Source organism: Lissotriton vulgaris, unplaced genomic scaffold (assembly GCF_964263255.1).
Source record: "Lissotriton vulgaris unplaced genomic scaffold, aLisVul1.2 SCAFFOLD_262, whole genome shotgun sequence".
Taxonomy (NCBI): domain Eukaryota; kingdom Metazoa; phylum Chordata; class Amphibia; order Caudata; family Salamandridae; genus Lissotriton; species Lissotriton vulgaris.
In genome coordinates, this window is record NW_028253771.1 from 831,399 (window position 1) to 847,299 (window position 15,901).

At 44.0% G+C, this 15,901-nt stretch overlaps 1 protein-coding gene across 1 annotated transcript in view; it reads left to right on the forward strand.

The window, feature by feature from the left end:
• Positions 1-15,901, forward strand: part of LOC147660770 (transient receptor potential cation channel subfamily M member 2-like) — a 979,384-nt gene that overhangs the window by 145,091 nt on the left and 818,392 nt on the right. The window contains exon 11 of the mRNA XM_086951478.1: positions 14,197-14,318. Within this exon, the coding sequence (XP_086807604.1) occupies positions 14,197-14,318 (122 nt within the window). The remainder of the gene's footprint in view (positions 1-14,196; positions 14,319-15,901) is intronic.

The following is a 15,901-nucleotide window of genomic DNA, read 5'->3' on the forward strand; positions in this document are numbered from 1 at the left end:
CTTTTTCTTACCGGAGAAACATTGGGAAACTTTTGTATACATTGTCCTGATGAAGGCGGTATTAGATTAAGTAACCCGCCGAAACGCGTCGATGCTAAAGGAGCAAATCTGGGATTACATTAAGGAAAATTCAAAAATATTGTTTTGTTTGAGTTTAGTCCTGTCTCCCTGTAGTTCCTTTTTTTTAATGGAATGTTGATTTTATTAAGTACTGTTCCGTCTTGTATGTGTTTCCCAATTTTTAACAAATGTAATGTATGCTAATTGTTTTATACTTGATTTTCACCATAGTGTTTTCACATGTATTGAATTTTTTCACTTATTCTCATTGCTTCCTGTTATATGTCTGGTATTGGTCAGTTCACTTTATGTGTGTAAGTACTTATGTATTAGGTTAATTCGCCCAAAGGGAATTACTTTTTGACTTGAACCTTGATGTGCCATTTTCCCCAAAACCAATTTCAAAGCTTCAAACTACTGTCTCCAAGCGATGGGTGGTTCTCCCAGAGTATCTAGGAACGGTGGAGAATGATTAATCGATTGCATTTTGGGTCGCAAAATGTATACTTAAGAAAAGACTACTCAATTAAAAAAATGTTTGACATATATTGAGAATAGTATAAACTATGGTAGTACATATCATTCACAAACCAAAATACGTAACAACAGTCAGATACAACTTGGAAAGCATTGACAGTTATCTACCAACATACAAGGGCTGTTGAGCTCTTAGTTGGACCTACAACCTTTTACAGTGCGTGTAAAGCTATTAAAAGTTAAAAATCGGTGGTGTTTCTAGAAAAAAAAATAGTGTTACCATTCAAAGTAGAACCAGTATGATTCTCCAAGGGTGTGCCTGTCTGAGCAACCAGCTAAATCCTCAAGGTGAAAAATGAAGGTCTGCTAATGCTGTGAAAGCATAAAAAACAAATTGCCCAAATGGGGTCCCAGGTGTGCCCATCACTGTGAAAAACACACTGTTGCAGAGAACATTTCCTTAATTTTGTGTCTGACACAGGAGAAACACATAGAAATAAGCTGAGCTAAGGTCCGTTGCATTTGCTGTGGAGACAACCTGTTTGAAATACTAAAACATTGAGCGCTCCCCAATTTCTAAAAATGTCCACCGGTGTGTTTATTGAACCCTTTCAGTGGGCGATTGCACTTATTCAAGTAATGCCAAGTACTCAATTCTATAAAAGAAGAGAAACCCCCTAGTTAATGAAAGGTCTACGAAAATCAACAAACCAAATACACTAACCACATGATATAGTGAACTCAGGGGAGACAAGGATAATGTTTAACAAATTTGAATTTATGAAATTAATGTTTAAAGTCTCAAGGCATAATTCATAAAGATAATTAGATTTAGACAAATTCTCATCATGGTACGAATACATCAATGACAATGGTACAAATTACGAAATACCAAAGTTACTGTATATACATAAAATACAAACCACAAATATTTTCTGAATTATACAAATCTCAAAGGACATACATGACAGTGATAAACAAAAGGTGGCTGTTAGATGGATCTTCTCAGCGCATTTCAGTGCACTCTGCGCCTTCATCAGGAAAGCCACAATTTCTCAAAACTGGTCATGGACCAAATCTGTATGTAGAACAATAAAAAGGGGGCACCCTTGCACAGGATATGGATGTGTGTGCCTCAAAGGAGTGCTTGTCAATGTAGGTAGTTTCAAACATAAGTAAATCTAATTTGATAAGAATGAAGAAATAATAGTTAAGTTCAGGTAACTCCAAACGGGAAGTTAATCAAATTGTATATTCTAACATGGATTGGAGATCAATCTTCATAATGCGGGCATATCGATGAATACAGCCCTGCTCTTTGCTTCCAAGACGGAAAAACGGGTCAGGCTGCACGCGTGTACCGACAAGCCGGGTGAAATTCTACTGCATTGAGTGCTCTCCAAGGGTAAACTTACTTAACAACGAAGATTTTATAACTACTTACCTGACGACTTTCAAAAACCACAAATTTCCTTAAGCACGACTTCCCTAAACCACGAGTCTCTCCACTACCCTCTGCTCCTGTATAACGTCACTCCTCAGAATGAAGGGAAAATAAGGGCGGGGGATAAGGGGTCTTCCCCCCCCCCCCACTGCCCCCCCCCCCCCCACAAAAAAGGATAAATAAAAAGACCTAATGGTATGCGTTGTCAAAGCATACGAACATAGTATATTTAGATCTGTTTTTTTTCCGAGTGGTTCACGCAAGAAGTATTGTAATTACAATAGTGCCATCTAATGGCCAAACATGTTTAATTTTGTGGTTTAGGAAGTCGTGCTAAAGGTAGTGGTTAAGAATAACTCGTGGTTAGGCTTTCGTGGTTAAGGAAGTCATGGTTTAGGCAATAGTTGTTTAGACATACAACCCTCTCCAATCTCTTAAAATGGCTGCTGTAGTGGCGCTGCCGTGACTTTCAGTGGGTGATTGCCCTTGTTCAGCTGCTTTACCCCACGCTGGATATCCACATCAGTGGACTGGTTTCACCCCCAAATCTCCTAGCAATAGCACCAATATAGCTTACATTTGCAATAATTGTGTATTCCAAAAATTATCTGCTCCTCATCGGCCAAATGCTTGGCTGGCTCTGTCTCCTCTTTTTGCTCAGCACCAGCTCATGTCACAGTCTTGACTCTATCTTGGCTGGTAAATTTTACCGGTGGTTCCTCCCCACTCGTTGCCACATATAGTGATGAAGTGGAGGCAGCATGGGGTGAAAATGAGGTTTAGCAAGCCATCCATGAAAAAACTGGTCAACACTCATCTGCCTGTTTCCACACCCTAGGCATGCTTCGCAAGATCTTCAGATGGCTGCCGGTCAAAATCAGAAGGACCGCCATGCGGGCCGTCTTCACCAGCAGGCTGGTCTATGGGAACACAATGTACGTAGGAATTGCCCCATGCCTCCTGAAGAGACTACAGTCAATACAAAACTCAGCGGCTTGACCTCCCCCCAGAGCCTCTCCCCTCAAGAAACTACACTGGCTCCCAATCCAGAAGAGATGCCAGTCTAAGATGTTGACCCACGCATACAAAGCCCTGCACAACGAAGGACCCGCATATATTAAAAAAAAGCGCGCCTGACCTTCCATCAACTGACCGGACACCTGCGATCTGCCTCCCTCTTTGTGGACACCCCCTCGATCCATTGAAGGAACAGCGGGGAACACTCCTTCTCACATCTGGCGGCCAAAGCAGGGAAAGACCTTCCCCTACACATCAAGACCGCCTCATCGCTCCAGCAATTCATGAAAGGAATCAAGAACTGACTTTTCGAATGAACAGATCAGCATGCAGTAGGAAGCCACTCCAGTGCCTTGAGACCCTCGCGGGTAACCCCTGATTGAATAATTGATTGGTTTTGTGAGTAGTACACAAAGTGAACCACCCCAGGATGCCCCCAGGCACCTTGCCTGAAACTGCCTTGACTTCCCTTGACCTTCAAATTCCACCGACATTCAATAGAATGTCAGCACTTCAAGAGCCCAAACCAGGAACTAGATGAATTGGCACAGTGGTCTAGTGTCTCGCTGACTGACTCTACACAGATTTGCAGATGGACTGCACATAACATAGGGAAGGATGCATTCTGGAAGTACGTAAAGGAGTGTTTTATGCTCATTTACCTAATATTTTGTTTGATCAAGAAATGTAGGTAGAACCATGGAACCATCTAAAAGAGGCTTGGCTATTTAATAAGTGTTATATTCTGTGTTTTAATTAGGGCTCCCAGTTTTCCAGTTAAACTGATTTTTACATATAAATGCAGACGGAAAAAAAGTTTTCCTTTGTCTGTATTTATATATAAAAACGGGAAAATACTAGCTGCTGTCCTCCAGCAGGGAGGTGCCTCGCCATGCCCTCTTCCTGACTCTAGGGCTGTGCCCTAGCCATTTTTGTTGATGCCCCAGCCATTTCCAGGGCTCTACCATCTCCTGAGTGAGGTCTGCACCAGCCATTTCAAAACAAAAGTAGGTGCCCTCGGAAGGGGGCGGAGGGGCTGGAGTCGGTGGCGTATGCAGTTTTGGGGACGGCAAAAGTAGGAATCTAATGCCAGCACCCCGTTGGGTGGCAAAGCTTAGCTACGTCAGTGGAGTGTTGCCGAGTTTGTGGCCGGACTGCAGAGCAGTACACTGTGTTTGGTTACAAGAATAATCCGGCCACAAACTCCAAGCCTTGCTACGCCACTGACTGGAGTGTTTGCAGAGTTTGTGGCTCAACTGCATAGTTGATAACCACTGCAGTCTCCCTTTTTTTCCCCGGACAAGGTCAATGAGTGTCCACTTCTGCTGCCCTCTCTGTTGCGCTCCTCCTCACTTGTAGAAAACCAGGATTGTTCTTGCCTCTCCTTTGCGTCATTTGTTCCTCTGTGAAATGGATCCAAAAAAAGAAGAAACACTTCCGCTGAAAATATCTTTGTCTAACCTTTTTCTACTCCAAAAAGCAGCCTCCGGAGGCGAGAAAAAAGTTTGAAAAAACGAACAATATATAACTAATTAACCACATGCGCGCTAGCGGAATTCCGCTCCTACGCTGAGATTTTCAAAAGAGCATGTCACGTGACGAGCTGGGCTCATCGTCAGCGTGCGAGGAGGCTACGCCATGACGAGCCCAGCTAGTCATCAGCGTGGAAGGGGTTAAAACAAGACAGAGTAGTCACAAAGTGGCCAGATTGGTTTTATTTACACCAAACACATTAGCGCCACCTCACAGAGTTGTCAGTGTAGTTCTACTTTTCGTTTCATGTCTTTAGCTTTTCAAGCAAAAGCACGCATTGATTTCTGAATAATGAGTGTAAAAGCTTTAAGTTTTATTTCCTATGAGTGTTTGTTTTTTCCCAGTATGTTACTTTTTTCAGGCAGCATGTTACTCTAGTCTAGTGCATAGGTTGAATTGCTTCCAGGTGTTTATAGCGGGGCACAATTGGGTTGAGAGAAACTCGTACAGCCTTCAGCTACAGTGTGGCAGTATGGTGTTCAGTGAGGGAGAGGATGTGGCACTCTGCTGATGACAAACTGCAAGGCTTTGGGACAGATGGCTTGTGATGGCACTTTTAAGTGTATTTAGGACATTTGCAAATGGCAGTTTTTAGATGAATGTATAGTGCTGGCCATTAACAACCGAGTGCATGTGTGCATTGTCAATTTAAATAAATGTGGAAAGATGCATACGTTCAGCATAGACTTTTGCTTGTGGCAAAAATAAATGTGGATAAATACAGATGTCCCCCCCCCAAAAAAAAGAATATGGATAGTTACAAATGGAAAATACAAAAAAGTAAATACCATCAAACCGGGAGCCCTAGTTTTAATAAGTCTAAGTGCAGTTCAGAAGGGTAACTACTTGTTTTGGAATGAGGATTCTGCACTAGTTTTTCTTGCACAATAACCAAAGTAGCCATGGAGTTGGCTTATGCCTCCCACAACTTACGGGATGCTTTTATTTGAGAGTTTAGATTGTGCCCGAGTCTGTTAAATTTCATTTAAGTAAACATTTTGTTCATTGGACCTACAGTTAGCAAACATATTCTGCATCACCAGCAGCACTAATCTAGTGAAGTGACAAGTGTTTTTGGCCTGGTTCTTTCATACTATTGTCAGGATAAAAAAAACCTTTGTGGTGCTACCCTCCTCTTCTCTGTTAACCTCTCTCTGCTGGGTATTTGAGGAGGACACCCTTCACAGTTCTTTCTGGTCAGGTCTTACTATACACCTCTCTATCGTGGGCTTCAATCTGCAAAATGCCAAAGGCAGTGGAAGTGCTATCATAAAACCACCATTTGACCCAATAACATTACAGGACGTGTCACCATATGATCTTTGACAGTGCATATTCCCAAGAAGTAAGGTCACATGACCATAATCCCGATGAAATTACAATAATTGTAATTAAGAATTCTTCTAACTGCAAAATTAAATAGCACAAGTTATGAACACAAATGTTTATTTTATATACCACTTACATTTTAAGAGGATAATATCATTCATAGGAACATTACACACAATACAGATCTGCAAAAATGTTTAAATGTGTATATTTTATTTCATTTTTTAATTCAGGATGCTGTACATTGCGGTTTCTAGGATATGAATTTACCTTAAAAAAAAGATTTAAAGAAAAGAGGAGTTTGGCAAAACGGGAACAATTTGGCTTAATTGTTTGGACACCCATAGTGGGATCCATGAAAAGATACTATGTAACCAGTCCTCCTGCGGGGCCCCTCTATGTCTGCTTTCAGACGATGCAGTTCTTGGATGGCACAAGCTAATGTCTAATTGTCCATGTCATTTCCAGGAATAAAAGTACAACCGGAAGCTCCAGTCTTGGCACACACCTCGCCCTCCACCCCGGTCATAAAGTCCAACATGTACCAATGTTGCATTGCTTTAAAGGGGATGGTTTTCAGTTCTTCCCTGATACCGTTCAGGCTGAGCTCAGTTTCGTTAATCCTCTTCAACTCCCACCTGGTAATTTGTACCCAGTGGACGTTTGCCTTTGTTTACATGCTGAAAAAGGGTATTGACCCTCCCAGCATTTACTTGAAGCTTTGTGAACAGTCTAAATTCTTCTGGAATGTCATTATTCTGAGTCCAGCCAAAATAACTTGCATTTCTTCTCCTTCGGGCCTGATGCAACAGAGTTGTTTTCCTCTAACAAATGTTGAGACAACTCATATAGATCTCCTCCAGGGATGACCGGGTTGGAGTGTGTATGGTCACGAGGGTGCAGATCACCCACCATCCGGGGCTGAGCTGGGTCTAGGCAAGTTTGTCACATTCCCAATAGAAATCCATCAACATGGAGGTGCACCAATGCAGGTCGGTACATACAGTATCATGCCAAAGTTCTCATTATTGCCCAACGGTATGGTTCATTTGCCTCTGAAACATAGAGTACAGTGTGAGTTGCCTGTTCCCATCCAACCATGTGTACCTAATAATCTTGGTATACCAGATTTCCTGGCATGGTGTGTCAGTGCTAGCATTCGACACCTCCCCTGGGACTCATTTCTCCCTGCATGATTGAGATGAGAGGCCTTGCACTGGAATTCCATGTCTAGTGTCCACTTGTCATTCAAGAAGGTCGACCCACAGATTTTAAGGGCCATAGTGGGACTGCTGATGGAGGCAGGGGTGGATGTATTTGTGCAGTGGTCTTGCATTCTTCAGTAACCTCTTTTTTACGAAGTCCGGGGCCAAACTGTTTCCTCCCCATATGGTGCCCCTTCTGCGCATCCTGTCTACCTCGGACTGGGTGTTGCTGGGCTAGGTGAAGAGATACATTGTAGTGGGGGTTGGTCCCATATTGGTTGATGTTTACTAGTGCCCTAGGGGGTTCTCCTATATGGGGTGGGATTGTCACTCTGCTCCTACAGGACAGATAAACCTGGCATTTTGCTCTTTCAGGGGCCATCTCCTAGGATAGTTAAACTCTGTCTGCATCTATGGCGTGGGGGTATCAATTAACCTATGTAGCATGACCAATTCGTAGTTTGTGTGCCAACGGCGCTTATATGTTGATACCAGGCATTATGTAGGTGTGCACTGTGTAGTACGTGAGGAATACTAGTGTTTGGTTCTGTGTAGGCGTATGTGAGGTGAGAGGTCGCTGCACATGTGTTGCAAGAATATAGAAGCAGAATTTACGGGATTAGGCATACGTCTAGCTACGGGGGGAATTGAGTGCATACCGACTAAATAGAGCATGTACAAAAATACATAACTTAAACAGTTGTAGGCTCAAGGCTCATATTCGGTATGGTGTGTGTTATCTGGGTGCCCAAGGATGTCTTGTCTTGGTGCAGTGCTAACAGTTTTTCAAAGGGTTTTTGCAAAAGTCAATATAACGGTCGGCCACTTTAAAGTGTTGGTGCACTTAAACCTCGATCACTGACCAATAGGATAAAAGTTTTGGTTTGTAGCTTAAGTTAGAAAAAACATATTGTTATGCAGTTGTCTGGAAAATGCCTGCATTTATATTTTACTATGGGCAAATTATTCCTCATGGGGTACTAAAAAGGAAGTGCTAAGGTTTTAGAAGGATTGTGAGCTTTAAACTGTTTTAAGAGGTGCTTGAATTTTGGGGGAGTAGTGGGTTATAAACCGTTTTAGTGCTCTCTGTACTTTGGGTTTCCCCCTCTCCTAGCTATATTGGGAACAGTATTATTTTCCTGTGGGTTGCTCCATTTAAAGATGTGATGCTTTGATTGGAGCAGGGGTGTCCTTTTGACATGCATGTGCTGCGTGCATTTGTGAAGGGAAGTGGATGTTTGGATTAAAGTTAATGTTTCAGTTGAACCATGCTTGTCCCTTGGTTCTCCATACGTGGCATGGAATGAGGTTTTTCTCTAAATGGTTAGTAACTGGTTTATGCCCTTATGTAAGGATCGAGAATATTTGGGTTGTTTTTAGGCCGTTTTCTGCAGGTCCCAGTTGGTGGTTACCTGTGTTTTTGGGCGATGCAAATTTTAACAAGGGATACTGGAGGTGGCCAGAAGGTTGTGTGTGAACCCCTCTTGGAAACTGCAGGGAAATGGCTAGAACTGTTTGTTTTCTGTGTTTTCTCAGCAAGAGTAAGATCTCGTTGGGATTTTAAGTGATTGGCCTCATTGGTGGTGGCATTAAATGAATTTGATGCATGTTCTTGTGGACCGTGATAATGTGATTTGAGTTTTTTAAGGAGTTTTGGGGATATTGCTGCCATCGTGGTCATCGCAGCCCTTTGCATTTTGAGGAACCTGGTTCCCGACACCAATACCGAAGCCTTCGCCTAGGTTTGGAACTGAAGGAGGGCCTTCAGTTGGCGCTAAACCGTGAGGAGGTGGAGACATATGTTGCCTACCCCAAAATTGGACTTGGGTGAGTGGTCCTGGGTGCCTGTGTTTATGTACCAGCTGGGGGCCTGCCCTGCTCCAGTGTCAGACTGTCCTTTTCCCTGGGGGTGTGATCAGTCAACCTTGTCCTGGGTACCAACAGCAGTAGAATGCAAATTCTAATGTGGACTCCCAGTTGACATACCATGGCCGTCCTGAAGGCTGGTGGTAGTAGCAGGTGAGGAAATGTGATTGAGTGGTATGAAAGGAATAAGTAATTTTGGGGGATGGTATTGTACTTATGGTGCGTTTGTACCCTTTGATTACGCTAGGGCACTGCCATCCAAGAATGTCACCCCACCTTGCTGTGGGTTTGGTCCCTAAGGGACTGAACTTCCAGTCTGTTGCAGTGAGTGGTCTGTAATCAGGGTGGCTGCAGCTAGATTTCCTTGAAGCTGATTGTGTGATACATGTGCATTGTTCGGAGCTTGGTTTCGGGGGTGGATGCTTTGTGGGGGATGTCCTGGCACTATCCTAATGGTGGTACATTTTTAGATGTCACCGGTCAGCCCTGTGACCCATGCTGTCACAATAGTGGCACACTACAAGGCCAGTTTGAAACCTGCCTCCCTGATCTCGGCCACTAGGATTGGTCGGATACCCTCTGGGGTCCCTAAGTGGAGCTCCCTTTGAGACAGGTGCTGTCTGAACGTTTGCAGATAATGCACCCCCTCTATGCTGGTCTTTCAGCTTACGTTGGTCCAGTTTGGCGGTGTCTCTTTGGGCCTGCTCTTGCTTCTACCTGTCCTTCTCCTGTGTCTTCCGGTTTTAGTGTAGTAGGTGGGCCTGTAGTTTCCCGACAAGGTTTGGTATCCAGCCCTACTACACTAACTGATCTAGTCAGGATCTCAGTGGGTGGTCCTCTCGAGGATATTGTAGAAGAATGCAACCTGGGGACCCGTGTCAGTTCAGGGCTGTCCTGTCTTCTGCGCCCCATCGTTCTCTCATCCTGTCTAGGAATTCGGCCACATTCTCCCCAGGTTTTATGCTCTCTGCCATCAGTCCTTCTATGTCTGGGAATTCAGGGAATATCCCCCTTTGCGCCATGCAAGTCTTGTCTATTTTAGTTAAATGCAGCCCCATCATGCTCGGTGTTGATAAGTGGGAATGTGGGCTCTGGGGAACACCATGTCGATGTGCCCCCCCTATTGAGACTGCTGAGCAGATTTTTGATGTCACCTAAAGATAAGTTTATGCCTGCTGTGTTTTTTTTTTTCTTCAAAGCATGAGATCCATTTTCCTGCCCCATCCATTGGGCCGATTTATACCTGAGCCCTTCTTTGTCCATATGTGCAAAAACACATCAGTGGTTCCTGCTGCACCTTTCTGTAGTAGCGGGCAAATCCTGGCTTGGAAAGCTCTATCTGTTTCTCCCCAACGTATCACTCTTATAGTCTTAAGAACTCCTGCATGTAGGGGTAGTTCCATTTTGGCTCTTCCATTCCATTCCGAATGCAGTCTTCCATAATGGTCATGTCTTCGGGCGTTGAAGGATCTCTCTTCTGGTCACGAAAGATCATACTCTTGGCCGTCCTTTCGGTCCAGCTGGCTAGTAGATGACAGGAAGGTCATACAAAGGCCTTGCCCGTGGATACTATTTCTCTATGGGTTGGTCTGTCTGACCAGCGCATTAAGGAGCAACGGTGGATGTCCTCGTTGTTGCTCACCTTGTGTGCACAAGGGTACCATGCTGCTCCGGTGTCTCAATTGCGCCCGTGCCAGACTTTCCTCACTACCCAATGGTCAGGTGATGTGCGTGACTTGGTAAGGGGCCTTCCTGCCTCATCTCCAAGTGGGGCCTGAAGCCTGGCTCATGCCCCCTTCGGGGGGCATTTATCGCCCCCGCTTGGCTTCCCAGGCAAGAGCTTGCTCTCTCTCCATCCTTCACGCTCCCCTTTCCTCTAGCTCCTACCTGGTTTGCCTCATTCTTTCAGTGCTATATGTTCTAAGCAATATCTTGGCCTCACCCTCACTCACTGATGCTTCCTCCATGCCCGTGGCTCCCCTTTAGGAGTCGGACTTTGCGGGTCTGGTGTTTCTTTCTTTCCCTCCACTGGCTGAATCCGCTTCCAGCAAGGCCATAAAACTCCCTCTGACCTTATGGTGCACGGTTGGGCGTTCAGGAGTTAGTGCTCCCTGTTCGGTTCAGACCTGGTGGGTCGCAACCGATGGGTGAGGGGTCGAGCCCCGATGAGGCTTGACACCGGACTAAGACTGGGCTGACTGTGCCCGGGCTGATGCGCACTGTGATCCTCTTCCCACCAGATGGCTTGCTTCCCCAGGGAAGGCCAAGCAGCCTCCTTGACTTGTGGATTGGTGTAAACCAGTGTTTGCTGCGACTGGGATGGTCGGTATCCGTGAGAGCACATCCCTGCCAGTGTATGGTGAGGGGGAGGTGTAGATGCCTTACTTACAGAATCTGGAATAGTCTTATAGGCTGGGATCATCTCGAAGATGGCCCACAGTTCTAGTAGGGCCACCCGCTTAGCTTATTTTATGTCCCGTATACCTCGTCTGTATGATTCTATGGTGTTGGTGTCAAATGTTTGCCCTCAAGCCTTGGACATGCCACTCGCGGAAGTGTTTCTCTAGCTTCCTAGCCTGGGTGGGGAACCTCACTTGGGTATGGCTTAGTGGAGTTTCTATGATTGATTAGGGAACTGGTTTTAAGAATTGTGTAAATTTGAATTTGTCTTGAATCTTTAAATAATTACAAATTCTACTCTAATTGTAAGGGAACAGTGTACACTGGGTGGTACAAAAAACATTCTACGGAGTATGTGCTAGATAAAAAATCAATGTATTGAAAAGACATTTAACACTGAACAAAAGATGAATACAATGAAATTATAACCTGAAACAGAATGCAATTGTTAGTTTAGAACAGTACGAGTGGATTTGTAGCACTACACTAGAAAGTTAAAATCTGATCTGGAACAAAATTGGTTATTTCACAAAGCAGAGACTTACTAACATGACATAACATTTAGTGCATTTACAAAATATGACAGCACTGCAACATCAATAAATGCATAAAATGGAAACCAACCTAAAAGACTATAAGAAAAAAGTTGACAGAAAAAAATGATTACTTTGTCCAAAAAACCATAGCCCCCTCCTAGCGCCTGCGGGCCAAGGAGAGGGGGTGCTCTGTGTATTATGCAGAGCTAAGTGAGCCTGATAGTATGTTACTTGCTTCAGTGGATGAAGGTAGCTGTGCTTTGTGTGGAAAAAGGAATAAACTGACACTTATCAGCCGTCTGTGGCAAGACACAAAAGTCTAACTTTTCCCTAGCATTATGAATTATACCCTAGTCACACCCATGGGTAGTGCGTGCCGACAGCCTGACGCCCAGTGGCCCAAGCGCAAAAAATCCACCTTTCACAGGAATTTCTAAGAAAACCAATTTGACTGGAAAATAAGGTTGAGGTGGTGATTCTATTTAACACACTAAGTATCGGGGGTGTACAGTTGTGTAACGCCCAACTGTTCAAGCTAAAAAGTAATTGTATATTACGCACCAAGGGTCAGGGGTTTACTGTTGTGTCAAGCCCAACTGTTCAACTGTTCAAGCTAAAAAAACTATAGCTACTTTCACCTTTCTCTAGTGTGCTTCCTGTGGAAAAATTATCTAGGCGCTTTTCCTAGTTTGCCATATGCCACATGCTGGGACTAAGTATCCGATGTAGTCTCCTATCCTTGTGACAGCGGCCTCCGGATGGTCCTCCACCCTGTGTATTCAGCAGAGCTTCTAATCAATTATGGCATAGGCTCACTGATCTTGTTTGCGCAGATGAATCAGTTCAAGCAAGGGGTCCTTGTCCTCCGGCAGCAGTAAGGCTCGTTAAACCAATCTCTCCTGGCTGTCTCGCCAAAATGTTTCTTGGATATAAATTTATCTTAAAGAAATGGAAAAACAAGTCATTTGCCACAGCAGGAACAAGTTGGTTTAATTAAACGCTGCGGCCGGGAGAGTCTTGACAGACTGTGTCTGAGGAAAGCCTCTTGATGCACAAAGATTTGGCTGCAATTATATACATCTCGTGAGGTACAATAAAAGTGATTTCTACATTCCTGAAAAGCATCTGTCATAAATTAACAAGTTCATGCATCCGATAAGGCCACATATGGCTCTCTACCTCGGGAGAGCTAGTGTGGGCCAGTGTGTATGTATCCAGATATCCGTCATGAAACGCGCATGATCACTACTTGTTTTATGCAGGTCTTGTCCTGATTGGCTGAGTGGATCTATCTACGTGTGGTATTTAGCTTTGTGGTATTGGTGGGGAACGGGAGCCTTTGGCCAAACGAGTTTTATTGGGGCCATTTGCCTCAGACCTGTTTGTGGTGCATCTGTCTATCTGTGGGATCAATCAGGGTTTTCCCTTGGTGCGCGTTTGTCTTTGGGTTAAGAGCAACTGCACCTGTGACCTGTTATGCAATAGACGTGGATGTAGGTTGCAGGACCCGCCTGACCACGTATTTGTGATTCGGGTATGATGGGGAGGTCACCTCGTAAATCCGACAGCAATGATGCGAGCTAACTTAAACTCCTAAATATTACATGGCCGTCACTGGTATCATTTTTTTGTCAACATTCTCAATATTGTGCCTACAGTTGTCACAGCGCACATAGATATGGTCTTTATTGATATTAACATTGTTATGCATTTCTAAATCATGGCGTGCATCAACTTTGCTTTATCTGATAACATTGTAATTTGAGCATAGATTATGGCATACATTGACATTGCTACTGCCGGTATCGTCGCTGTTGTGAAGGCATATATTATATACATTGACATTGCAGTTATGGGTATTGACATTGTAATGCGGTCACAGGTTATGGCATACATTGACATCGCATTTATTGGTATTACCGTTGTTGGGCCTGCACATATCATGACCTTCATTTACATCCTATTTACCCATTCCAGTATTGCATTCATATATTTATTTATTTTACAGTGTCAAGAGCTGAATGCCACAATTACCACCTGGAGCTGCAGAAAGTAAACAGTCCATATCACATCACTGTTTACCTTCAGTTCTTGACATTGCCTTTGGCACTTCTGTGGCTAGGGGTCACACAGGAAATGCCAGCGGTCATAGCTGCAACCTGTCAACCCCTAAATGATTTATATGCTTGTCAGGCATTTCATATTGATCAGACACTTCCTAGATGATATTTACTTAATGGACATATACTGCTGCTGCATGCATGCAAATGTCTGTACCCAAACTAGTGTCACTAGCATGTCAACCTGTAGGTCACTTGTTTCTTTGCAGCATCACAAAGCATGGATTACAAGGGGCATGTGAACTGGGCCCACCAGCTCAAACTGGCTGTGGTATGGAACCGCCTGGATATAGCAAAGAGCGACATCTTCAACAGTGAATGGAGCTGGAAGGTAAGGGGAGCTCAAAGATTTTTAATTGTTGCTGCACCTTCTTAGAGACACTTATGTCTATGTGGCTGTCACCTGAGCTGATCAGATGGCAAAACAACCAATCCTTAATCCTAATAATCATGTCATTAAGCAGTATCTTCTTCAGGAGTTTCTACATTGTGTGGTCACTCGTCGCTACTAATGTATAACATCTACAGCTGTTATCTCTGGTCTCTTTGTTCAGTCAGTGATAGTTCTGATTACATTGTGCCACCATGTAGCGGTTATTGATGATATCTCTTTATCTCTGTGTATCTGGTCATTGATGGTGAGTCCTGTGTATGATTTTGTGGGTGATCTGATGCTGGGAGTCGTATATCTGTGTTGGGTCACTGGTATGGTACTGCTGCTGCTTGTCTCCTTTGGTTACTGGCTGCTAAGCCTGGTTGTATTATCACTGTACAATAGCTGCTGCTAGAGTCTCATATCTGTTTCGGGTTACTGAGGCCTGGTTGTAGTTGTAATTAAATTGTGCTTTGATTTGCTGCTAGAGCTTCTTATCTGACTGCTGTCTTGGCTTTCATGGCATATGCTGGCATTCTTTCTCTTTTAGAGGGTCATAAATGGGCATGATTGCTTCTTTTGTTATCCTACCTATAACGTCCCTCTAAGGTTTTTTTTTTATTCTGTCTCCTACCTAGAACGTCCCTGTAACGTTTCATTTTTAGAATACATTTTCCAAGGTTTTTTAATGTTATTTCCTAACTCTAACGTCTCTGTAACCTTTGTTTTTTTCCAGTGGATTTCTAGGATTTTTTAAATTCTATTTCTAAAGTATTATGTCCCTGTAATGTTTAGTTTATTGAGTTAATGCCTGGGGTTTATTTTTAATACTAAGTATACTACAATGTATTTCTTTTCACTGGTTCGGTGCAGAGGATATAGCGGTTACGTCCTTGGCTGTGGCACATTGTGCCAAGGTCGTAACCGTTACATCCTCGGCACACCGCTGCGAAATCACCCTGCTACGGACAGCAGAGGGATTTCCTTTTTAAATTTATTGCATCTGGAGGTGGGGAAGAGCCTACCAACCTCACAAAGCATTTTTCAATGTAATGACAATCGCGCATATGGTGTTCTGACGTCATTACATTGAAAGTCTAACTGAAATATGTCGATCAGCTCCTTCAGTTTCACTGCTTCGTTGCTTATGGGGCTATCTCAGACCCCCCGGCACCAAAACACATAGAGGTATTGTTTAAAAGGAGATAATCTTCTATTTCCAATGGTACCCTTCCCTAGAGGATTGCTGCTTGGGGTACGCCACAGGATGAAGATCCCCAAGCAGGGATCCACTACTAGACACCAGGGAGGGGGAAGCGGCCTCTTGGTCAAGGGCCTTTTCTCCCCCATAATAGTTTGGGCATGGTCAGTCTTTCTGCCTCCCCTGGGGTCAGATGGGGGCAACAGCCCCGATCTGCACATCTGGGGGGCAGAAAGCACACTAGACACCAGGGATTATTTTATTTTCAAAACCTAGGGGTGGGGCTGCCAAAATGGGCATACCAATACCCCCACCCCCCAAAACAAAAGGGACATACCCC